This window comes from Ictalurus punctatus, chromosome 29 (genome assembly GCF_001660625.3).
Source record: "Ictalurus punctatus breed USDA103 chromosome 29, Coco_2.0, whole genome shotgun sequence".
Lineage (NCBI taxonomy): Eukaryota > Metazoa > Chordata > Actinopteri > Siluriformes > Ictaluridae > Ictalurus > Ictalurus punctatus.
The window spans coordinates 13,247,687-13,272,686 of record NC_030444.2 but is presented as its reverse complement, the minus strand read 5'-3'; the positions used below and the strand labels follow the sequence as shown (position 1 = coordinate 13,272,686).

At 39.2% G+C, this 25,000-nt stretch overlaps 1 protein-coding gene across 4 annotated transcripts in view; it reads right to left on the bottom strand.

The window, feature by feature from the left end:
- The window catches only part of lrba (LPS responsive beige-like anchor protein), a 213,160-nt gene that overhangs the window by 173,803 nt on the left and 14,357 nt on the right, over positions 1 to 25,000 (bottom strand). For all 4 annotated transcript variants that reach the window (XM_053677668.1, XM_053677669.1, XM_053677671.1 and 1 more), the window contains 20 exons: positions 23,605 to 23,836; positions 23,374 to 23,474; positions 22,553 to 22,648; positions 22,276 to 22,397; positions 21,961 to 22,087; positions 21,684 to 21,803; positions 20,996 to 21,142; positions 20,511 to 20,708; positions 20,173 to 20,306; positions 19,890 to 19,998; positions 17,818 to 17,970; positions 17,118 to 17,286; positions 16,659 to 16,738; positions 14,694 to 14,756; positions 13,971 to 14,068; positions 10,273 to 10,365; positions 9,817 to 9,925; positions 8,665 to 8,746; positions 5,591 to 5,711; positions 4,419 to 4,611 (listed from right to left, as the gene is read on the bottom strand). In XM_053677668.1, the coding sequence (XP_053533643.1) occupies positions 4,419 to 4,611; positions 5,591 to 5,711; positions 8,665 to 8,746; positions 9,817 to 9,925; positions 10,273 to 10,365; positions 13,971 to 14,068; positions 14,694 to 14,756; positions 16,659 to 16,738; positions 17,118 to 17,286; positions 17,818 to 17,970; positions 19,890 to 19,998; positions 20,173 to 20,306; positions 20,511 to 20,708; positions 20,996 to 21,142; positions 21,684 to 21,803; positions 21,961 to 22,087; positions 22,276 to 22,397; positions 22,553 to 22,648; positions 23,374 to 23,474; positions 23,605 to 23,836 (2,547 nt within the window). The remainder of the gene's footprint in view (positions 1 to 4,418; positions 4,612 to 5,590; positions 5,712 to 8,664; positions 8,747 to 9,816; positions 9,926 to 10,272; positions 10,366 to 13,970; positions 14,069 to 14,693; positions 14,757 to 16,658; positions 16,739 to 17,117; positions 17,287 to 17,817; positions 17,971 to 19,889; positions 19,999 to 20,172; positions 20,307 to 20,510; positions 20,709 to 20,995; positions 21,143 to 21,683; positions 21,804 to 21,960; positions 22,088 to 22,275; positions 22,398 to 22,552; positions 22,649 to 23,373; positions 23,475 to 23,604; positions 23,837 to 25,000) is intronic.

Genomic DNA, 25,000 nt, shown 5'->3' with positions numbered 1-25,000 from the left:
AACAAGAGAAACCTACAACTTTTATGATTATTTTTTATGATTATACTTGTTTAATTAAGTTTTTTTAGTGCCACAATTTTTTTCTTTTTTCAGTGTTTTTTCTTTCTTTTTTTTTTTTTTTATTGCTTGATATATGTATTTTTTTTCATTTTACCCCCCCCCCCCCCCCCCCCCAACTTTATAAAGCAACATAAAAAAATATATACTATTTAAATACTAAATTGAATAACGGCAGCTATTTCTTCTACTTTTATTTTTGAATTGTTTACACACTTCGTGGAGTGGCCTTGGGTGTTACAAAAGACTGCACATACACTGAACAAGTAAATAAACAAACAACCGTCTCATTAATCCAAACTGAAGAGGGTTTCTCGGGTCCTCGGATGAAGTAGTAGCGGTTTTAATTGCAGTAGATTAAATGTGAAACTATTAGCATGTTATTTAAACTATTAATATATGTTCCTTTTTTGATTTTTTTTAAAATAGAAAATTGTTAACATGAAAACTACGCAAAAACATTCTGCTTTCTTTTTTTTTTTTTTTTTTTTTTTTTTTTTTTTTACAGAATTTTACAAAATTTACAGAAATAATAATAATAATAATAAAAAAAAAACCCATTAAGAGTTAAATACAGCAGTAAAGGTCATCATATCATTTAGAAAGAAATAACTAAATAAATTTACACTTTCAAAAATGACAAAATTAAGCGGGGTTGTTCCTAAAATAATTATTTCTTGCATTACGTACTTCTTTTTTTTAAACTTTACTTACTGCAAAAAAAATATACAATTATACGATTAAAATGATACGATTATAAACGCAATCTATACAATTATCATAACCTCACACAACTACAAACACAATCTCTCAAACACACACACACACACACACTTTCTTTTTCACATTTACACATTCCCTCACAGAACCCATCCCAAATACAATCTACAGTCACACACACACACAACTCTGATACACACACACACACTCTATATATACACACACATAATTACTGTATGTATACACACACATCCTTGTGGGAAACACATACACACTGTGTGCACATTTAGAAACTCACACATTCCCTCTCTTCCACGCACACACACACACACACACACACACCCCCGCAGCTGTGAGCAGGAGTGTTACAGTGACAAACAGCTCTCCTGCTCCCGACTTGGCAGGAAATCTATCACACCGCACAATAAAATTGCAATTGAGTTTCTTTTGCTCTTTTTTTTTTCCTCCTCTTATAGCAGATGCATGTATCACGGACACACACACACACACACACACACACACACACACACACACAGTATGTGAACACGAGCAACATTAATCTTTTTGCAATTATAGAGAGAAAAGCAATCACACACTCCGCTCATGCACAAAGGAGAGACCGAAAGTAAAGAGCACGGATGTCGTGTGTGATGTTATTATTTTTATATCATTTTAATTCTTTTATTCTAATTAAAACTTGCTGGACCAAAACAAGAAGACAAAAACAAAAGGGCTGCGTGTGTGTGTGTGTGTGTGCGCGTGAGAGAGAGAGATGTTTTATCTCCATATTTCCACATTTTTATATCTGTCTTTCTCTTCTTCACACACCCACAACACTAGCACAAATTTGTAGCTATATGAACAAGTTACACACCTTTCCTATGAAACACACACACACACACACACACACACTTTCTTTTCTTTCTCTTCTACACGCCGAGATAATACGGCAGAGTGTGGGTTAATACGCGAGACAAAATCACACACGCAAATACTATACACAACGATCACGTTTTCCAGTTAAAACGCATTATACACACTATCGCTATCTCTATAGTCACCAATCATTTATTATTCAGGATGTTATCTGAACGCAGAGAGCGTCTTACTTCGAGACAAATCACTCTTATTATTTTAAACTCTAAATCAATGAACTTCATCTTTCAACAAACTCGACCCGAAAAGAGATCACTTACATATTCCTCCAAATGAAATCACGTGCTAGAGATGACACCTTGAAGTAATAACTACGTTTTTTATATATATATATATATATATATATATATATATATATATATATATATATATATATATATAGATAGATAGATAGATAGATAGATAAAATAAAAACCAGGCTGTATAGGCAGTTAAAATGCTACTGGGTGCAGATGTAAATTCCTCACTCTCTACTCCGCACTATACTCGGTTTCCCTTTTCTCATCGACGTCAGTGTAAATACCTGAACAATTCAAAATCTCTCCTGACTAATAAGAAGCTCATTAATAAATCGACAACCAACAATAAATCCAAACTCCGTTCCAGACTTGCAGCACAAGCAGGGAATGATTTGCATATTGTAAGCAGATATACGATTATACGTGAGGTATAGTATGATATACTATTTTTTTTTAAAAAACAAAAAAAAACGTAAATTACAGCACCGATGACACGCACGAGAGTTGTTTCTATTGCAGCCCGCGTGTATTTTCTTTCATTCATTTAAATTATTTTACTGTAATTAGCTTCATCTTAAATCTACAAGAAATGCTACCGGGTGCAGATGTAAATGCCACGCTCTCGATACTGGATCACTGCAGTACCTACACAATCCCTAACCCAAGCAGATACTACTGAATAATAAACTTTAAGATGAATACTTGAATTTAAAGATTAATATCAGCTCAAGCGAGAGCGTTTCATCAGAATATAATCAACTGAACCTGCAGTGTACAGAAGATTTCCTTGTAGATTATACGAGTGAGTCCATGTTGTTGTTGTTGTTGTTGTTGTAATTAACCTCGTAAATCTCCGAGAAATGATACCGGGTGCGGAAGTAAAGTCGGCACTCTCTCTATACTATACTACACTTAGCTTTTCCTTTTCCTATTCATCTGGTTCTGTAATAACCGAAGGATCTATGACGGTCACCGAAGGGTAAGCTTTAAGATGAATAAACGGAACAATAAGTTAATAAGAGCTCAAGCTGAAGTGTTTCACACACAACGCAATCAGCTCATCCTTTACAGAGAAATGTTCGTCAAGTATTTAAACCAACCATGTTAACAGCCAGAGGGAAAAAAAATAGAGATTCCGATAGATACGCGTGCCGGTGAAGTGATGATAAAAAGTAATAATAAGCATGAAACGAACATTTCAAATAACGTCTACGGGCAAAAATTCCGTCCAAGTAATTAAACTACTCGTGACTTTCAGCGTTTATTACCCGCTAATATTCAATTCCAGTTAAGTAAATAATAGTTGAGCAATGTTATATATTAAGTTGTTAATGGGAGCAACTATCCTACGTGTAGGATAAAAGTGTGCAAGCCACATTGGAAATGTTTTAATGAGAGGACAGCGGGAGCGAGACACACGAGTCAAATTGTAACTAAAGCTCACTTGTGCCCCCTGGTGGTCGTCACACACAATAAAACACAGTTGGGTCAATTTCAGTAACGCACACTTATCTGCTAAAATCTTGTACCCACAGTTCCACAGTTCAACACTAAAATACACACACACACACTCACACACTCACACACTCACACACTCACACACAGTTCCAAGCAATCACAATGCCATAAACACTGCGGTTAAAAAATGTAATCTTATGTTCCGTCTCACACAGAAACACAGAGACAGATCTTAATCTGCGACACGAACACGGGATAAAAATCCACCAGTTAGAACGTTAAACACACAAGTTATATGTTAATGTTACGTGACAAAATGAGAACGTTATAAAAAAGATATTTTACATATAACAAACCAAAATTACGGAAGCGAGCGTTTGCGTAAATTTTCGCTTATAACACAAACTTGTGTCTGTGTATACGTTTACGGTGTGTGTGTGTGTGTGTACGCGCTATATAAAATGTCTGCCTTAACCAGGTAAAAATAAGCAGTGCACGTTAAAATATAAAATGAATACATATGACCTTTGGCATGCTAAAAACTTCGATTTCAACAAATCATAACATAATTAGACACCGAATAAATAAATAATCATTTTAATGTTTATTTTACTTTCGGCGTGAGTAAATTACTGTTTCGGACCACGACACGTTTTCGTCCGATACGTTTAACGGAATACTTTTTTTTTTTTCCCCTCCCCTAAATAATTATATTTTTAATAACGTATTGTTGAATAATTAACTGTCGATCGAACCAATACGTCACAGCGGAGGTTAAATATAAATACTGAATATAAATAAATAAATAAATAAATGAAACAAATGCAATAAATGCGAGGGGAGATGTTAAAATGCTGTAAATAATAACACAAACAGTAGGGATGTTTTAAAAATAAAACAATTAAAAACAATTTTTAAAAAATATGCAATTGGTGTGGAATGAAAAAGGGTATCTAACGGAAAAGAAAAGGTGTGCGTGTGTGTGTGTGTGTGTGTGTGTAGGCTGACCTTGGAGTGTGTGATGGAGAGTGTGTCGACCCACACGCGCCAGCCTCCCCACTCGTGCTTGATGGCGTGATAGAGGAGGATGCGGAAGACGGTGTACACCATCTCTGTGATCTTCAGCTCCTCGCCGCTGCTCGGATTTATAAAGCAGAGAGAGAGCATCCACTCCTGCCACACCGAGCACTGCAGGAGACTCCTACACACACACACACACACTCATTGTAACCCTTGCTAGGAAGAAAACATCAGCTATCAATCAATCGATCAACTAACGGTTCTTTCTCATAAAATGTCCGTCTCACTTCACGCTGTTCTCACACAACGTCGTCGTTTCTCATAAATAACGCCGACCGACGGGATAACTCTCGCCAAACCACGCCGTGTGACGACGTTTAAATCTAAATCCACCCGGTACGAGTCCGTACCCAAGATGCCGTGAGCCGCGTGACACCCTTCCACACTCTTTTCGTATGTTTGTATGTAATGACGCTACTGGCAGCCATTTTATGAAATAAAATCAAGGTCAAGTACCAATAACGCCGGTGTTATTTACACATCTGCGGAAACGCGGAAGGAAACAAAGAAACAGAAACAACCAACCCTCTCCACAATTTGGTCACTGACAGTAAGAAGATTTTAGACATCGGAGTCAAAACAGATGGCGAGCCAGCCAGGAGCAGAAACGACTCAACGCGGTGGCCAAGCTTTAAATATCCGGACAGCAGATCGACCCACGAAAACGTCTTCGTTTTTCTTTTCTTTACGCTTTGATCTACAGAATCACCTAAATAATAATAATTTAAATAATAAAAATAATAATGATATTATCACGCACCGCTGGCTGTACTCTGCTTAAAGCTCAAATTTAAATCTGTGCTTTTCTGTTCATTTTTTTACCCCATCAAGAAAATTTGATCATTTGTTGCGATTACTTAAAAATATAACTCGTTAACGTGGGGAAAAAAATCAATTATCCAACTTGACTTTTCATTAAAACGGCCACGTTTTCAATTCCGTGAATTATTATATGGGCCAGTTAATAATTAAATAAAATTAAATAATAGTTAAATCATTTTGGGCCAGAATTCACTGCTCTCTCACTTTAAACACAGACAAAAGCTGTTTTTATACAAGTGTGTGTGTGTGTGTGTGTGTGTGTGTGTGTGTGCGCGTACCTCCTGTTTTCTCGGCTGCTGTTAAACAGTTTGATCATGTCGGACAGAAACACTCGGCGAATCTCCATGCTGTCCGGACACGTGCTGTTCTTCAGCAGAGCCGCAATCACCTTTAGGATCTCTGCACACACACACACACACACACACACACACACACACACACACACACACACATACACACACACACCCGCGCGCCAACAATTTATTTACACAAACCAGACAATTTCATTTTCTCTCATAATATTGCTGCTTTAAAACCACTGCAGTTAAACAGGGCAAAGAAATCTAAATAATAAAAAGAGTCAAAACAATAAAAGGTCTGATTCGAGACGAGTCCTGCAGGGACGGCAAGCGCGAGTGTGTGTGTGTGTGTGTGTGTGTGTGTGTGTAATGTAAAGTGACTGCATATTTAGTTGAGTTATCTAGACAGCGTCAGTGCTGATTCAGTTAAAAGTGAAGAGGTTAAATTTCGTGTGTGTGTGTGTGTGTGTGTGTGTGTGTGTGTGAGAGAGAGAGAGAGTGTGTGTGTGTGTGTTTCTGCGCTTTACTCAGTTAAATTACACTCACTCAGGCTTTACCAGTGGAAAATTACCTCAATGCTATTTTTTTTTTCTCTGCATTTGGTCCTGGTTTGTCTCGGCACTTTAAAGTGAAGAAAACAGTCGTGTGTGTGTGTGTGTGTGTGTGTGTGTGTGTGTGTAAGGGGGGGGGGGGGGGGGGGGGTTCTAATTCGTCCTGACATTGCTAAAGACTGCAATCAAGAGCATTTTGAGGTTTCAACCCCAATCAAATCAGAAAAATATGTCGGAGTGAAACGGAGAAACAGAGACTGAATTTGATCATCAGTTAGACGACGTAACGTGAAATTCAAATCCTCTTCACGTGGGGGGGGGGGGGGGGGGGGGGCATTTCTACTTTTTTATTTTTATTTTATTTTTTTACATTTTTAAAATGCTTAAGTTTATTTTCAGTTAGTTTACCTTGTTTTACAAGAATTCGATTGAACTATTTTTATTTTATTTATTTATTTATTTTCATTTGGTTTTTATTTACATTCGCATGCTTTATTATCGACGGATCCATTGCTTTTTTTTTTTTTTAAACATTCACAACATTTATTTATTTGTTTGTTTATTCATTCGTTTGTCTAAATATCCATTTCTACTCTCCACACACACACACACACACACAACCGCTGTACATACATCTACGTCATACATTACATACGTTAGACAAATCAAGAAGAAAAATAAAGAAAGGGGGGGAAGCATCACGTGTGTCCTCTCCTCGGACAGCCGATAATCCTGCCCCCCCCCCCCCGATAATCCTGTCCCGACCCCCTTCCCCCCATACGTCACGTCCAATTATGTTTGCATTTTGTTTTTTCACTGAAAGTGATTCTCTGTGAAGTGCTAATGTAAGACAGCTCCCGGCAGCAGAGAGTCGGATCCACCGCTAAACTCCGAGGGTGGTACGGGTACGCGACACGGGGCACGAGGTAAAAAAAACACGGCAAAACGTGCAGAAAGGAGAAAACGAGGGAGCCGTGTGCCGTGAACTCGGTATGTGAATCACGCTCGGCATGATGGGATGTAATGAAACATAATTCTGCTCTGCGTGCTGGAGAACGTTACGCGCTCCCGAGCTGATTGCAGTAACTCTATATCTCAGCTCTGCTCTGATTAAAGCACGACAAAAAGAGGAGAAAAAGAAAAGGAAGTGTATTATGAATTTCAACAGCCTTTAATTAAAGGATAGAGCTTCTCTCCATTTACTAAACTCTCTGAAGTACAATTTAAAAGTTCCTGTTGGAGGGAGAAGAAAGAAAGAAGATTATAATGCATAATATACACTGTAAGTGTGGGTTAGGACTGTAACGAGTGTGTAGTTATAACGAGTGTGTAGTTATAACGAGTGTGTAGTTATAACGAGTGTGTAGTTATAACGAGTGTGTAGTTATAACGAGTGTGTAGTTATAATGAGTGTGTAGTTATAGTGAGTGTGTGTTAGGATTGTAACGAGTGTGTAGTTATAGTGAGTGTATGTTAGGATTGTAACGAGTGTGTAGTTATAATGAGTGTGTAGTTATAACGAGTGTGTGTTAGGATTGTAACGAGTGTGTAGTTATAACGAGTGTGTAGTTATAACGAGTGTGTGTTAGGATTGTAACGAGTGTGTAGTTATAATTGTAATGAGTGTGTAGTTATAATGAGTGTGTGTTAGGATTGTAACGAGTGTGTAGTTATAATGAGTGTGTGTTAGGATTGTAACGAGTGTGTAGTTATAGTGAGTGTGTGTTAGGATTGTAACGAGTGTGTAGTTATAGTGAGTGTGTGTTAGGATTGTAACGAGTGTGTAGTTATAGTGAGTGTGTGTTAGGATTGTAACGAGTGTGTAGTTATAATGAGTGTGTGTTAGGATTGTAACGAGTGTGTAGTTATAATGAGTGTGTGTTAGGATTGTGACGAGTGTGTAGTTATAGTGAGTGTGTGTTAGGATTGTAACGAGTGTGTAGTTATAATGAGTGTGTGTTAGGATTGTAACGAGTGTGTAGTTATAATGAGTGTGTGTTAGGATTGTAACGAGTGTGTATTAGGATTGTAACGAGTGTGTAGTTATAACGAGTGTGTGTTAGGATTGTAATGAGTGTGTATTAGGATTGTAACGAGTGTGTAGGTATAACGAGTGTGTGTTAGGATTGTAATGAGTGTGTATTAGGATTGTAACGAGTGTGTAGTGTAAGTGAAGCTGCTGATTGGTCAGCTTCTGTAAAGGCTGTTATGACATCATCAGCTGGCATTTCAAATTTTACATTTTAATCTGAAACAGATTATAAAGTTTATGAAAACCCACATTAGTCAGCAGTAGTCTGTTCTCACTGCACACGCACACAGACACGCACACACACACAGACACACACACACACACACACACAGACACACACACAGAGTGTACGCCACTTCACTCAACATGTGAGTTTTTAAAGGTGTGTTAGAAATAAACGTGACTCTGAAACGTGTGGGTATAAGACGTAGCTTCCGCTCAGCTCTCGGAACATTAAAGCGTGATCTTACGTGGGTTTTGGATTTTGATGGTGGAGTCGGGTTCAGGGTGCTGCCTGTGGATCACCTGCGTGCAGATCTGCTCCGTCATTACCTGGAATATCATTCAATCAATACACACGTCAGCCTTCAGTAAGAATTAACTCTCAGGTAAAAATTCAAGTTTAAGGTCTTACTGCCATTACTGACGTGATATTACTGGATCTGTGTCTAAGCAGTGAGCAGGGTATTTATTATTTTTGGTAAATTTAACAGTTTAGAGTGTATTGATTTTTGGGTTTGGGGCATTTAGCACTGAAGGGGTATTTGTTTTGGGATTTTCATGCATTAGTAGTGAGGTGGATATTTCTTTTTGCGTTTTAGGGGCATTTAGCAGCGAGGGGGTATTCGTCTGTGGGTCCGGGGGGTTTAGAAGCGAGGGGGTATTCGTCTGGGGGTCCGGGGCGTTTAGAAGCGAGGGGGTATTCGTCTGTGGGTCCGGGGCGTTTAGAAGCGAGGGGGTATTCGTCTGTGGGTCCGGGGCGTTTAGAAGCGAGGGGGTATTCGTCTGGGGGTCCGGGGGGTTTAGAAGCGAGGGGGTATTCGTCTGGGGGTCCGGGGCGTTTAGCAGCGAGGGGGTATTCGTCTGTGGGTCCGGGGCGTTTAGAAGCGAGGGGGTATTCGTCTGGGGGTCCGGGGCGTTTAGAAGCAAGGGGGTATTCGTCTGGGGGTCCGGGGGGTTTAGCAGCGAGGGGGTATTCGTCTGGGGGTCCGGGGCGTTTAGCAGCGAGGGGGTATTCGTCTGTGGGTCCGGGGCGTTTAGAAGCGATGGGGTATTCGTCTGTGGGTCCGGGGGGTTTAGCAGCGAGGGGGTATTCGTCTGTGGGTCCGGGGCGTTTAGAAGCGAGGGGGTATTCGTCTGGGGGTCCGGGGCGTTTAGAAGCGAGGGGGTATTCGTCTGTGGGTCCGGGGCGTTTAGAAGCGATGGGGTATTCGTCTGTGGGTCCGGGGCGTTTAGAAGCGAGGGGGTATTCGTCTGGGGGTCCGGGGGGTTTAGAAGCGAGGGGGTATTCGTCTGTGGGTCCGGGGCGTTTAGAAGCGAGGGGGTATTTGTCTGGGGGTCCGGGGGGTTTAGAAGCGAGGGGGTATTCAGGGTAAAGACTAGGTGAATAATAATATAAAGACCTCGAACAGGACGTTGTAGGTGGTCATGGAGAACTGACTGGAGTGCAGCAGCAGACGTTCCGTCAGGAGCGAAAATAAACCGTGACTCAGCATGACCTCGCACTTCCTCCTGAAACAGGAAATGACGTCACGAGTCAAATCAGAACCAACATCATCGTCTCACTTTCCAAAAGTTTTCCGTAAAACAAATGATGAAGAATCGCACAGTAAACTTATCAGAGAAAACAGAGCCGCTTAAACGCTGTGCTTTCCCCAAACACACAACGAAGCGCCTTCACATTTCACATCCATGCACTGATTTATTATCCACACACACACACCCAAAAATGAAAAATAAATGAGAATAGAGAACGTGTCGTGCCCTGTGTGTTCTGTTCTTATGTTTCTCAAAAGTTGCGAGAGGACGCTGGAGAAAGCGTGGGTATGTGTAAGAGTGGAATCAACAGAGAAACTTACTTGGGCTGTAAATGTCGGAGGAAATAACCCAACACTTTTAAAGCCTGCACTCGAATCCCTTCACTTTTAGACGCCAACAGTTTGTAAATTACCCTGTATTAAAACACACACACACACACACACACACACACACACACACACACACACACACACACACACTCAAAAACTGCACTCTGTTTTCGCAGAGAAAATCATGGCATCAGGTGTTTGTCATAATCGTCACACTCATTAAAAAAAAGACAAAAAATTGTTGATTGTTTAAAAAAAATAAACAAACAAACAAACAAACAAACAAACAAACAAATAAATAAAGCACAGTTTCTTCAGATGTTTTTACTGATGTACAATTAACAAACCGAAAAGGGGGAAATATTTCACTCTCAAAAGTTATTTAATATCACCACCCGCTTTTTTTTTTTTTTTTTTTTTTAGAAACCTTTCATTCCTTTATTTCTATATTTATACTCCTGCTTATTCAGATGCACAAACAATTCGTAAAAAACTGTCATTTTAAAATTCCCTTCATAGTTAAGTATTTAGAAAACATATCTGAACCACATTAACTACATTTTAGATCTTGTGTTTTTAAAAAAAAAAAAAAAAAAAAAAAAAAAAAAAAAAAACACACACTAGCCAGCTACAGTACGATTTAAATTAAAAACAAAAGTACATTTTTATTTCAAATGTTGAATTAACTCCAGCAGTTATATTTTGAATTAAAAACAAAAAATAAAGTATATAATTATTTCAGTGTTTCGGTTCATTATTGCGATTATATTTTAAATTAAAAACAAAAAAAAGGATACTTTTATTTGAACGTTTTAGCTAAAATACGTTTTAAATTAAAAACAAAAAACAAGTATATTCTTATTTCAATTTTGAATTAATTCGAGCAGTTACATTTTAAATAAATAAAAATAAAATAAAAATTTTTTTTAAAAAATAAAGTATATTTTTTATTCAACGTTTTAGTTAATTATTGCGGTTATATTTTCGTTTAAAAACAAAAAACAAATAAAATCCATATTAGTCCAGTGTTCGTTAGTGTAGTAATATTTTAGTTTTTTTTATTTTTGCGTTTTATTTTTTTTTTAAAGTATTAAAATATGCTTCCGTCACGTTTGATAAAATAATATATGTTAAATGATGCAATTGGCCTACACCTTTAACTTCAGGGGAAACTTTTTTTTCGAAAAATGTCACAAACGTTCTTCCTTTTTATTTATTTATTTTTCTAAATTAATTTCCAAAATAATTTTATTTTCCCATTTATTTCATTTCTCTCCTAAAAGTCGGCGAACTCTTTGTCCTCGTGACCGAAAGGAAACCTTCCCTGCCTTCGTCCCGATGGTGAGTGTGCGACGGAAGTGTGTGATGGAAGTGTGTTTTTATCGGTGTTGTCAGCTCTAAAATGAACATTATAGCTGGGGTTTTTACACACCGAGCGATCCAGACGCCCCCCGCTAGCCTGAACTTTTAACTCCACGTCTATAAAGGAAAGTATGCACAGCGTGGATTAAAACAAAAGCAGCCTGTGAGCTTTCCTTTAACCTGGAGTCTGCTCTACTTCACTTAAATTACACTTAGCTTTAAAGTGTAAGGGGGAAACACACATACACACACACCTTCGGAATGCATGAGCGCCTTGCACACTAAAACAGAGAGGTGTAACTAAATATCTGTAGAAGAATAAACGAGAAGAGGTTATAAAGTTAGGATCGTGTTATACAGGTGTAGATAATGCCATCACAAACCTCGTGTTATTCGTACAGTTTATATATTTATAATATCGTAGTTTCTAACGTTATCTCAAGTTTGTGTCAGTTCGGAGGCATTTATATACACGATCAGCTCGTTTATTGTTAACGCTAAGAACACTAATACTTTCGCCATGCAGTGTAGGCTCTTAACAGGACGCTTCGGTTGCTAAGCAACAGTTACGGACATTGTATTTCATAAAACAGTACATTTTCATCTTTAACTTTACACAGCGGTCATTATGTTTTATTTATTGGGATATTATTTCATATATTTCGTGTGTGAGTGTGTGTTGAGGAGCTTTTAATGCGGTTCAGTTTTGAGAACAAAAAACATTGCGTAAACAAATTCGATGTATGTACACATCTATCTGTCTGTCTATCTGTCTGTCTATTTATCTATCTGTCTATTTATCTATCTGTCTATTTATCTATCTGTCTATTTATCTATCTGTCTGTCTATCTGTCTGTCTATTTATGTCTGTCTATTTATCTATCTGTCTGTCTGTCTGTCTATTTATCTATCTGTCTGTCTGTCTATTTATCTATGTCTGTCTATCTATCTATCTGTCTGTCTGTCTATTTATCTGTCTGTCTATTTATCTATCTGTCTGTCTGTCTATTTATCTGTCTGTCTATCTGTCTGTCTATTTATCTGTCTGTCTATTTATCTGTCTGTCTGTCTGTCTGTCTATTTATCTATCTGTCTGTCTGTCTATTTATCTATGTCTGTCTATCTATCTATCTGTCTGTCTGTCTATTTATCTGTCTGTCTATTTATCTATCTGTCTGTCTGTCTATTTATCTGTCTGTCTATCTGTCTGTCTATTTATCTGTCTGTCTATCTATCTATCTGCCTGTCTGTCTATTTATCTATCTGTCTGTCTATCTATAGGTCTATTTATCTATCTGTCTATCTGTCTGTCTGTTTATCTATCTGTCTTTTTTATCTGTCTATTTATCTATCTGTCCATTTATCTGTCTGTCTGTCTGTCTATCTATCTATCTGCCTGTCTATCTATTTATCTATCTGTCTGTCTATTTATCTATCTGTCTATCTATCTGCCTGTCTGTCTATTTATCTATCTGTCTGTCTATCTATAGGTCTATTTATCTATCTGTCTATCTGTCTGTCTGTTTATCTATCTGTCTTTTTTATCTATCTGTCTATTTATCTATCTGTCCATTTATCTGTCTGTCTGTCTGTCTGTGTCTATCTATCTATCTATCTATCTATCTATCTATCTGCCTGTCTATCTATTTATCTATCTGTCTGTCTATTTATCTATCTGTCTATCTGTCTAGCTATCTATCTACCTACCTGTGTCTTTATCTGTCTATCCATCTGTCTTTCTATAAATCTGTCTGTCTATATATCTGTGTCTATATATCTGTCTATACATCAATCTATCCCTGAAATATATATAATCTACATCTATATATAATCTATATCTATCTACAGTACCTACATCGCCTTAAAGAAATATTTCACCCGAAAAGTATTTATTTATTTATTTGTTTGTTCGTTTGTCCATCTGTATTTTGAGGAGTATACTAAATAAATCGCACATTTCTACAAGCGAGAGCGACTTTTAGTTTTTTTTAATCGAGCATTATTGATCGTGACTCGCAGTAAAAGTGCAGCATTTTTCTCCACGACGTCCGTTTCGTTCACAATCACTCAACGAGTCGGGAAACGAAATTCGGACGTAAATGCACGTCTCACTTTTCACGCATTCGTTCGACTCGACCCTCGTACGTCCGACATGTCCATCCCTGTTAGTCTCCGCCCACTAAAACGGAAAAGAAATCCCAAGTTTTGCTGCCAGAACTAGATTTCAGTTTCACGCATTTCACTACGGATCTCAGCGCTGAAGAGGGATGATGATGATTATGATGATGAAGATGAGGACCAGGAGAGGAAGACGGGTTTTGTCTCACCGGATGCCGTTGCGCTGATCGAACGCCTGCACCATGGAACTGGGGTGTTCGGACATCAACGCCACGAGCAGCTGCAGGACATCCATCAGGTTATCATCCTGCGGTACACAAATACACCAGGGACAAACACGCACATCGCTGATTTTAGCACAACACACCAACGTGACCGCGTACCGTGATGCACAATTCACGATAAATATGATTAACATTGTGTTTGAGACATAATAACCCAACTACCTAGCCCGTATAAACACATGTGACAGGATTTTCCCGTTAATCAGGGAGTGTACACTACGTCCTCTCAGGGCGTGTCCCTAACGAAGTGTGTTTTCTCTTTTAGAAAAGTGAATGTGAGCGAGTGAGCAGGAGTGTGTGAAAACAAACACGCTGATTACTGAGCAAAGAAAACCCTGGAAATGGTAATGGTGTCAGCAAATACTACATGAATGCGTGTATTCGTCTGTGTGACGGAAGCAAAACCGACCAATTAAAGAGAATTTATTGGCGCTTAAGTCTGAACTCGGAAGAAAGGTGGGGGAAAATTACATTTCTGTATTTTTTAGCTTTGGGCGCCATCTAGAGGAGAAAAGCTCAAAGGGTTAAAAATAATATAACAGAGATTATCTCACAATGTTGTGCCTACTGTAGGTGGTGTGATGGTGTGAAGTGGTGTAACACAGGTGAGATCAGGGGTGTGTGTGTGTGTGTGTGTGTGTGTGTTACCTCGTGCATGGTGAGCAGGTAGTTTAAGATGCTCTGCAGCTCATCTTCCTTCACTCCCAAGTCCTGCAGGTCAGACAAGTATTTAAAGTTGTTGTTTTTTAATAAAATGTGTATTAGTAACAGTAGTATTAGTAGTAGTGTTTGCATTAGAAGTAGTAGTAGTAGTATTAGTAGTATTAATATTAGGAGGAGGAGGAGGAGTAGTAATAGTGTTTGTATTAGAAGTAGTAGTATTAGTATTAGTAGTAGTAGCAGTAGTGTTTGTATTAGTAGTATTATTATTATATTAGGAGTAGGAGTAGTAGTAGTAGTAGTAGTAGTGTTTGTATTAGTATTATTATTATTATTATTAGGAGTAGTAGTAGTAGTGTTTGTATTAGTAGTATTATTAGGAGTAGTAGTAGTAATAGTAGTGTTTGTATTAGTATTATTATTATTATTATTAGGAGTAGTAGTAGTAGTGTTTGTATTAGTAGTATTATTAGGAGTAGTAGTAGTAATAGTAGTGTTTGTATTAGAAGTAGTAGTATTAGTAGTAGTAGTAGTAGCAGTAGTGTTTGTATTAGTAGTATTATATTAGGAGTAGTAGTAGTAATAGTAGTGTTTGTATTAGTAGTATTATTAGGAGTAGTAGTAGTAATAGTAGTGTTTGTATTAGAAGTAGTAGTATTAGTAGTAGTAGTAGTAGTAGTAGCAGTAGTGTTTGTATTAGTAGTATTATATTAGGAGTAGGAGTAGTAGTAGTAATAGTAGTGTTTGTATTAGTAGTATTATTAGGAGTAGTAGTAGTAGTGTTTGTATTATTATTATTATTATTATTAGGAGGAGTAGTAGTAGTAGTAGTAGTAGTGTTTGTATTAGTTTTATTATTATTATTATTATTATTATTATTAGGAGTAGTAGTAGTAGTGTTTGTATTATTATTATTATTATTATTATTATTATTATTATTAGGAGGAGGAGTAGTAGTAGTAGTAGTGTTTGTATTAGTTTTATTATTATTATTATTATTAGGAGTAGTAGTAGTAGTAGTGTTTGTATTATTATTATTATTATTATTATTAGGAGTAGTAGTGTTTGTATTAGTAGTATTATTAGGAGTAGTAGTAGTAATAGTAGTGTTTGTATTAGTAGTAGTAGTAGTAGCAGCAATAGTAGTAGTAATAGTAGTAGTAAGACTAGTATTACTATGTTTACTGTTTGTAGTAGTGAGTTTAATGTTATTATTAATAGAAGTAGTAATAAAAATGCCTGTGTTCCTGTATACACGGGTAAGGCAATCGCCTCATCGAACGCTCACAAAGTCATTCTACACGCAGTAAAACAAAAATAAACCAATATGGAAATTCAGACATTTCAGACAAACTCGGGTTCAGCTCGAGCATATAGCAGAGTAAAAAAAAAAAAACCTCTGACAGCTTAATGCATAATTTGTATAGAAGTGTACGCTGCCGGTCAAAAGTTTGTGGACGCTCGTCTGAACCGTTCCTCACGATCTTAAACCCCTTTCGATCTGAAGGTGTGTGATTAAACGTGGGAAATCGGTGGTGTGGACAAAAATATAACCGCACCGACGTGTTCATTTCTTTCATTAGAAAACGAACATTTTATTTATAAAACAAATATAGTTTTAAACGGACGACTCGGAGTGAAATATCCCGAAAAGCAGCCGATGAGAGTCCGGCGTCGGTGTGAACTCCTTTAATACGGTTTAAAAAGCGTCTCGAGGAAATTCCTCAAGAAAATCGGGTGAGAAAACACCAAGAACACATTTCTGGAAATTTCTAGGCGAGAAAGCGTGTCTGCTTTGAAGATGCTAAAATATTAAATTATTTACATTTATTTTGGATTTTTTTTTTTCATCACAACGTAATTCCCATAGTTCCACTTGTGTTACTCCAGAGTTTTGATGGCTTTATTATTATTATAAAAATGGACTGTATTGCAGTGTATATTGCGTTTCACCTTCATAATGAGCTGTTTGACAAAGAGCAGCAGGAATGCTCGGAGAGAGAGGATCTCCTTCTGATTGGGCCTCGGACCATCTACAATCCAAACACACACACACACACACACACACACACACACACAAACTATAGATAATAATATCACCATGCTACCACACTAAAGAGTTTGTTACTACAGTGCAGCATATTTTCCTAAATGTTTACTGCTGTGGCTGCATCACAAATCACCATAAAATATATGCATGTGGCAATTTATATGTATAGGGCAATATTAATTTTACTGTTGCTTGATGTGATGGATCAGGAAATCCATATATGGGCATAAAATTATTCAGAGTTCATTGGGCTCCACTATATATGCAAGTGTGCAATATAGAATAAATGTAGGTGAACGTATCTTTTTTTTTTTGTGTGTGTGTGTGTGTGTGTGTGTGTGTGTGTGTGTGTGTGTGTATACCAAGGCCTTTAGGAATCACTCCGCTGCGGTCCTGTGGATTAACCACCCAGTAATAATATTTGAGCGTATGCATGACCTGCAGGACGGTTCCCACCCGCCGCACGGCGTTGTAGATCGTCACTGTGCTGATGAATTCAGTGGCCAAATATGTGTACAAGACCTGCTGCACCTGTAAACACACACACACACACACATTAAACTTTCTATCATTCAAAAGCTTCATGCAAGGCAAATATCAATATTTACTAACTAATGGTACCAATCAGCTAACCGATCTAAGCTCTAGCTAACATATAGATTATGTCTAGATCATGTCTATTAACATTTATTAGAATAAAAAGTATGCACTGGATGTATTATTGTATTATGCAAATAAGGTTCATTCATGAAGTCTATGATGCAAATGAGATACTAATGAGCTTCAGTTGTACACACAAACACAGAAAAATGAATAAATGATCATATTGAATAAACATTACTATGGCTTGTTAGCATTAGAGTACACACACTTACACTCTCTCTCTCTCTCTCTCTCTCTCTCACACACACACACACACACACACACACACACACACACACAGAGAGAGCTCTAAGTGAAATTAGAACAGCAAACCCATTAGCATAATTCTGCGTCACATCACGTCTAGCCGTGAATACTGTGTGTGTGTGTGTGTGTGTGTGTGTGTGACATCTATCTCACCTTGGCTGGTGTGTGTATCCAGATGGCTGGGTTGAACAGGATGTGATCACACAGCTGTTTGAGCAGTAAGATGCCGTTGGGGAGGTTACTCAGATACCGAGCAAATGACAGAATGATGTCCAGCACAGGCCTCATTACATGGACTTTGGAAGACTACACACACACACACACACACACAGTTGAAGAGACCTCGTTAGTTTGGTTAATAATATTATTTTGTATTATTATCTAGCAGAACATTAATGTAAAATGCTAATTCTAGCATACAGTCAACCTCATGTTGCATCAAATCAGTGTTAGCGTTAGCTTAATATCAGCTCAGTGTAACGCTAGCATGACATTAGCATAAGATAGCTAGTGAGGGTTAAGGTGAGCTGAGATAAACAGTACAGTTATACAGAAACGTATACTAAAATACAACTCCGCAAGAAACCGACGACAAATGAAAGCAATAAGTGGCACTCTCTTAGGAAATGTGAATTACCCATAACATGGTGAGTATGAGATGCTAACAATCAGTGGTGTTTGCTGTAGAAGTAGTAGTACTAGTAGTAGAATGGATAACCGTACTAATATTAGTAGTAACAGTAATAACAGAAGTAGTAGTGTACACAGTAATACTAGTAGTAGTAGCAGTAACAGTAGTAGGAGTAACAGCTGTACTAGTAGCAGTACTAGTAGCAACAGTAGAAATAGTAGTAGTAATAATAGCAGTAAGAGCAGAAGCAGTAATAGTAGCTGTACTTGTAACAGTAGTGATCGTATTAGTAATAGATGTCAAATTACTTATAAGAGTAATAGTAGAAGTAGTACTAATAATAGTAGTAATAACAACTGTATTAGTAGTAGTAGCAGTAGAAGTAGTAACAGTATTATTAGTAAAAATAGTAGTACTAGTAATACTAGAAGTAGTAATAGTAACAGTAGTATTAATAATAATGGTAGTTGTAATAGTTGTAGTATTTGTAATAGTAGTAGCAGCACTAGTAATACTAGAAGTAGTAATAGTAGTAAAAGTAGCAGCAATAGTAATAGTAGTAGCAGTAATAGTAGTATTAATAGTTATAGTAGTAGCAGTAATAGTAGTATTAATAGTAATAGTAGTAGCAGTAATAGTAGTATTAATAGTAATAGTAGTAGCAGTAATAGTAGTATTAATAGTAATAGTAGTAGCAGTAATAGTAGCATTAATAGTTATAGTAGTAGCAGTAATAGTAATATTAATAGTTACAGTAGTAGCAGTAATAGTAATATTAATAGTAATAGTAGTAGCAGTAATAGTAGTATTAATAGTTATAGTAGTAGCAGTAATAGTAATATTAATAGTTACAGTAGTAGCAGTAATAGTAATATTAATAGTAGTAGTAGTAGCAGTAATAGTAATATTAATAGTTACAGTAGTAGCAGTAATAGTAGTATTAATAGTTACAGTAGTAGCAGTAATAGTAGTATTAATAGTAATAGTAGTAGCAGTAATAGTAGTATTAATAGTTATAGTAGTAGCAGTAATAGTAATATTAATAGTAATAGTAGTAGCAGTAATAGTAGTATTAATAGTTATAGTAGTAGCAGTAATAGTAATATTAATAGTTACAGTAGTAGCAGTAATAGTAATATTAATAGTAGTAGTAGTAGCAGTAATAGTAATATTAATAGTTACAGTAGTAGCAGTAATAGTAATATTAATAGTAGTAGTAGTAGCAGTAATAGTAATATTAATAGTTACAGTAGTAGCAGTAATAGTAATATTAATAGTAATAGTAGTAGCAGTAATAGTAATATTAATAGTTATAGTAGTAGCAGTAATAGTAATATTAATAGTAGTAGTAGTAGCGGTAATAGTAGTATTAATAGTAATGGTAAAAGTAATAGTAGTTGTTATTGATATTGAGCTCCTGATCTAAATCAGACAGGCTGTAAGCCCCAGGACTGATGTTACAAACCCTGGCAATACAGGACTGTGTTAAATTAACCCTGAGAGAACATTACACACACTTCTACCCATCGTACTCCAAGGCCTACACTCTGGTCCATATCAGTACGAGAGAAAGATGGCGACCGTGCTGACTGACCTTCTCCAGGGAATATCCGACGACGAGGAAGCCCTTACAGGTGAGGATCTGCTCCTGCATCGCTACGGACGACTTCAACAACTCCAGCAGGAACGACAACAGAGTGCAGCTGCAACGCAACACAGAGGGACATGTTCTACACAGTGTAGGCTGTGTTCAAAATTATTATTATTATTATTATTATTATTGTGTGTTTGTGTTCAGAGCATTAAAGGTTAGACTTAAGGTTAGCATTAGACGTGCACGCGTGTATATATATATATATATATGTGCGTGTATTTACGAGACAGAGATGTCAGGCTCTTCGCTGTTTGGCTGCACAAAGTCCAGCTGAGTGAAGAGGGGGAAAAGAACCTGCACTCCTCCGATGGAGTGAACAGCACTCTGAACCGAGTGAGTGACTACAGCCTTCACATCCTACAGAGAGTGAGAGAGAGAGAGAGAGAGAGAGAGAGATGAATTAAAGTAACACTCTTCCGTCTACTTCTTGTACTTTTGACACTTATTAACGTTACTTCTCTGAGAACTCGGAATGGAAGGGATGTGAGGAAGAAAGAAACTCTCTGTGTCTGTGTGTGTGTGTGTGTGTGTGTGTGTGTGTGTGTGTGTGTGTGTGTGTACCTGCAGCATCAGGGCGTGAGGAGAGTGTATGAAGATGGACATGTTGTCTCTGGGTGATGACTCGAGACAAAGCTGGGCGTCTGTAGCTCGGGGGTTGTAGGTGAAGGCGATGCTGCTGCTCAGTTTGCCGTCGTACAGCAGAGATTTATGATGATCCGCGAACAGCAGGTCGCTTTCTGCTTTATACTTAAACACTCCCTGAGAGATGGAAAGATGGAGGGAGAGAGTGAGAGAGAGAGATGGAGAGAGAGGAACGGAAGGTGAGATGAAGAGAGGACGAGATAGAGTTGGAGAGTGAGAGAGAGCGAGAGATAAAGAGATGGAAAGAAGGAGAGATTCAGAAAGGGAGCGAGGGAGAGACAAAGATGAGGAGTGAGGGAGACAGAGAAAGGGAAAGATGAAGAGAGGGAGAGATGGAGGAGAGAGAGAGAGAGAGACACACGCACAAATGAGGCACTGTGTGTGTGTGTGTGCGCACACGTTACCTTGTAGGAGGGGCCTAGTTGATAGATGGCGAAGATCTGTGCGGCGTTGAGGGCGTCATTGAACAGATACACCGCCCCCATCTGACCGCAAAACACACGGTTAGCGTCCGCCGTCTCCGCCGACCCCAGAAAACATTTATCAAACGTCTGTTAATGAGAGAGAGAGAGAGAGAGAGAGAGAGAGATGGAGAGAGGGAGAGAGATTGAGTGTGTCTGTGAGGTACAGTGAAGTGGGCGTGGCCTGTGTGTCTGTCCGGCCCAGTGATGTGGGCATGGCTTATGTGTGTCAGGTCCGGTGATGTGGGCGTGGCCTGTGCGCGTCTCTTCCAATGACGTAGGTGTGACCTGTGTGTGCAACTTTCTGCTCCTCAAACACTTGTGTGTGTCAGGTCCAGTGATGTGGGCGTGGCTTGTGTGTGTCAGGTCCAGTGATGTGCGCATGGCTTGTGTGTCAGGTCCAGTGATGTGGGCGTGGCTTGTGTGTGTCAGGTCCAGTGATGTGGGCGTGGCTTGTGTGTGCTAGGTCCAGAGGTGTGGGCGTGGCTTGTGTGTGTCGGGTTCCTGTGATGTGGGCGTGGCTTGTGTGTGTCAGGTGAACGTACCGATGAACAATTTATCGCATGACTCTTTACACGAACATCTCGAAATCTTTAAACACGTCTTTCATCTAACTTTATTTGATTCTTACGTCACTGGTGTTGACGAACCACGTGATCTCTCCGAAAGACGCCAGCTCTCCGTTCACATAGCAGCTAATTTCACTGTTCTTCCAGCGATGGTAGATATGTACGATGGTCACCATGTACCACTGTAATACACACACACACACACACCCAAAACGTTTTAATGCTCATTCTTTCATTCATTGAAAGGCATCACAGCACCTTGTTGTTGATTATTTTCTGATGAAATCACCCCGTCCCCTGAGTGTTTTATCCCGGACTGAAGGTGCTGAAGCGCTTTACCTTCTGGGGTTTGAAGTCGAACTTGACGCAGTGCTGGAACCCTTTCCCTTTGGCTTTTAATGCAGTAACAATCAGACATCCGCCAACAAAATGGGCCGAATAACCCATAGCTTTACTCGTCCGAAAACTAGGAGAGAACGACAGGTGAGGTCAGAAAGTGACAAAAAGATCTTTTCTTTTTACAATTCTGCAATAAATAAACAACAGCGTTTGGGACACAGGAGTCCATTAATAGCGTTAAATTGGCACGCACTGTGTATGTGTGAGAGAGAGACAAAGAGAGAGAGAGAGAGAGAGAGAGAGAGAGAGACTCACCAGTACAGGTAAGGCTTGTCTTTATCTACATTGATGTTGTTCATGGGATCCAGACGCAGCCAGGTGTGGAAGGTGAAGCCGTTCTGGTACGGCCATTTAGCGATCGGCGGAAGCGCTATGGCCTGTAATAAACACACACACGCACACACACACACACACAATTTGTGAACATTTGAGCTTTTACAACATCGCGTACCTCCGAGAAGGACTTCATAATGCAGCCAGGGTCAGTTTAAATGTCACAGGTCAAAGGTCATGGGTTTTGTGATGCCCTCACCGCGGCGCTCTTTCCAGGAAAAGTGAAGAACGCGTCAGGGCCGGAGCGATGGGCCATGGACTTCAACACGGAGAGCAGCTTCACGGCATGAGGAGGCTGGCGGAAGAGGAAAGAGGAAGAGAAAAATGTGAGAAGAGGAAATGAGAAAAATAGAAATGAGGAAGAGGTACAAGACCGAGAGAGGGGAAGAGGAAAAAGAGGAAGAGAAAATATGAGAACGAGAAGGGAGAAAAGTGGAAATGAGGATGAGGAAGAGGAGGATGAGAGGGAGAAGAAAATGAGAATAAGGAAGAGGAGGAGGAAAATGAGAAGGAGGAAGATGAGGAAGAGAGGGAGAGGATGAGGAAGAGAGGGAGAGGAAGGTTAGAAAGACGAAGAGGGAGAAGAGGAAGAGGAAAATGAGAAAGAGGAAGAAGAGGACAGAGAAAGAGAGAGTGAGAGAGAGGTGAAGAGGAAGAGGAAGATGTGAATGAAAAGGATGAGGAAGAGGAAAGGAAGCGAAAGAGAAATAAATAAGGGCAAAAATAAGGTAGAAATCCAGGAAGAGGATAAAGAGAAAGGGATAGAGGAGGAGGGGGAGGAAGAATGGACGGAGGATGAGAATAAAGTGGAAGAGGATGAAAAGGAAAATTAAGCACAACAAGGAAAAGAAGAGGAGAGAAGGTAAAAAGGAGGTGAAGAAAAAAAAAATGAGGGGAAAAAGAAAGAGAAACGTGTACTGTCCGTGTCTGCAGATTACTGTAAAAGTGTAGGAACACAGCACATATTTATTGATTTATTTTATTAGAACTGAATAAATCAAAAGGAACGGAGATACGCACCCACTGTCCTTTCTCTCCCTGCAGTTTACTGAAATAGAGCTTCAGCTCCTTCACTGTGATGCTGTAACTCGCCAACACGCCCAACATGTCCACCAGCAGGTCTGAGAGAACAGAGGGAAGAAAGATGAAGTGACCACCATGTATCCCGTAACTCATAAATAATACTGCTCACAGCTCCGAGTCGCAGAAACGGAACACGACTCCGTCCCTGTCCGGAGCACAGCGCGCTACCTGCGATCATGCTGTCCGTCCTGTCGATCCTCTGCAGGACCAGCGTGATGAGGCCCACGTCGGTGCAGGCCTGCATGTTCCTCACGCTCTTCTTCAGCACGGCCGTGAACATGCTCCACACCTCGGCCTGACAGGTCACCTCACACTTATCCAACAGGGCCACCATACACACGATGCTCTCCGTCTCCTGGATCACGAAGTTCATCTCCAGGTCAAACTGACCGCCGACCAGCTGCACAGACACACAGAGAGAGACGCAGAGACACCGGGAGACACAGACAGAGAGAGACACAGAGAGACACCGAAAGACAGAAAGAGAGAGACACAGACACCGAGAGACAGAGAAAGAGAGACAGACAAGAGACACCGAGAGATACGGAAAGATACAGAGAGACACAGACACCGAGAGACAGAGAAAGAGAGACAGACAAGAGACACCGAGAGACAGAGAAAGAGAGACAGACAAGAGACACCGAGAGATACGGAAAGATACAGAGAGACACAGAGACACCGGGAGATACAGAAAGAGAGAGAGACACAGAAAGAGAGCGAGACAGAGATATAGAAAGAGACACCAAGAGCAACAGAAAGAGACAGAGACACAGGAAGAGACAGAGGGACATAGAGAAACAGAGAGACACAAAGAAAGACAGAGAGACATAGAGACACAGAAAAAGACACAAAGAGACAGAGAAAGACACAGAGAGGCATAGAGGAACAGAGAGATACAAAAAGAGACACAGAAAGAGACAGACGGAAAGAGACACAGAGAGACACCGAGAGACACAAGGAGATACAGAGAGACACCGAGAGATACAGAGAGACACCGAGACACCGGGAGATAGAGAGAGACACCAGGAGATAGAGAGAGACACCAGGAGATACAGAGAGAGACACCAAGAGACAAAGAAAGAGACACTCAGACACAGAAAGAGACAGACGGAAAGAGACACAGAGAGACACCGAGAGACACAAGGAGAAACAGAGAGACACAAGGAGATGCAGAGAGACACCGAGAGATACAGAGAGACACCGAGAGACACCAGGAGATAGAGAGAGACACCAGGAGATACAGAGAGAGACACGAAGAGACAAAGAAAGAGACAGAGAGAGACTCAGACACAGAAAGAGACAGAGAGAGAGACAGAGAGAAGCAGAAAGAGGCAGAGAGAGAGAGTGAGAAAGAGAGAGATAAAAAGAGAGACAGATGAAGAGCGAATTAAATACAGGACATTTCATCATGTACATCATCATCTGTCAAAACCCCACTTCACCCTCGCGAGTCCGTAGCGGTCATGTCTCGCTAGCGGGAGGGAAATAAGTAAATACATATCCGTCTAAAGTTGTGTGGAAACATCAAAATAAAAAAAATAAAAAAACAAGTGGAGTCGCTAAA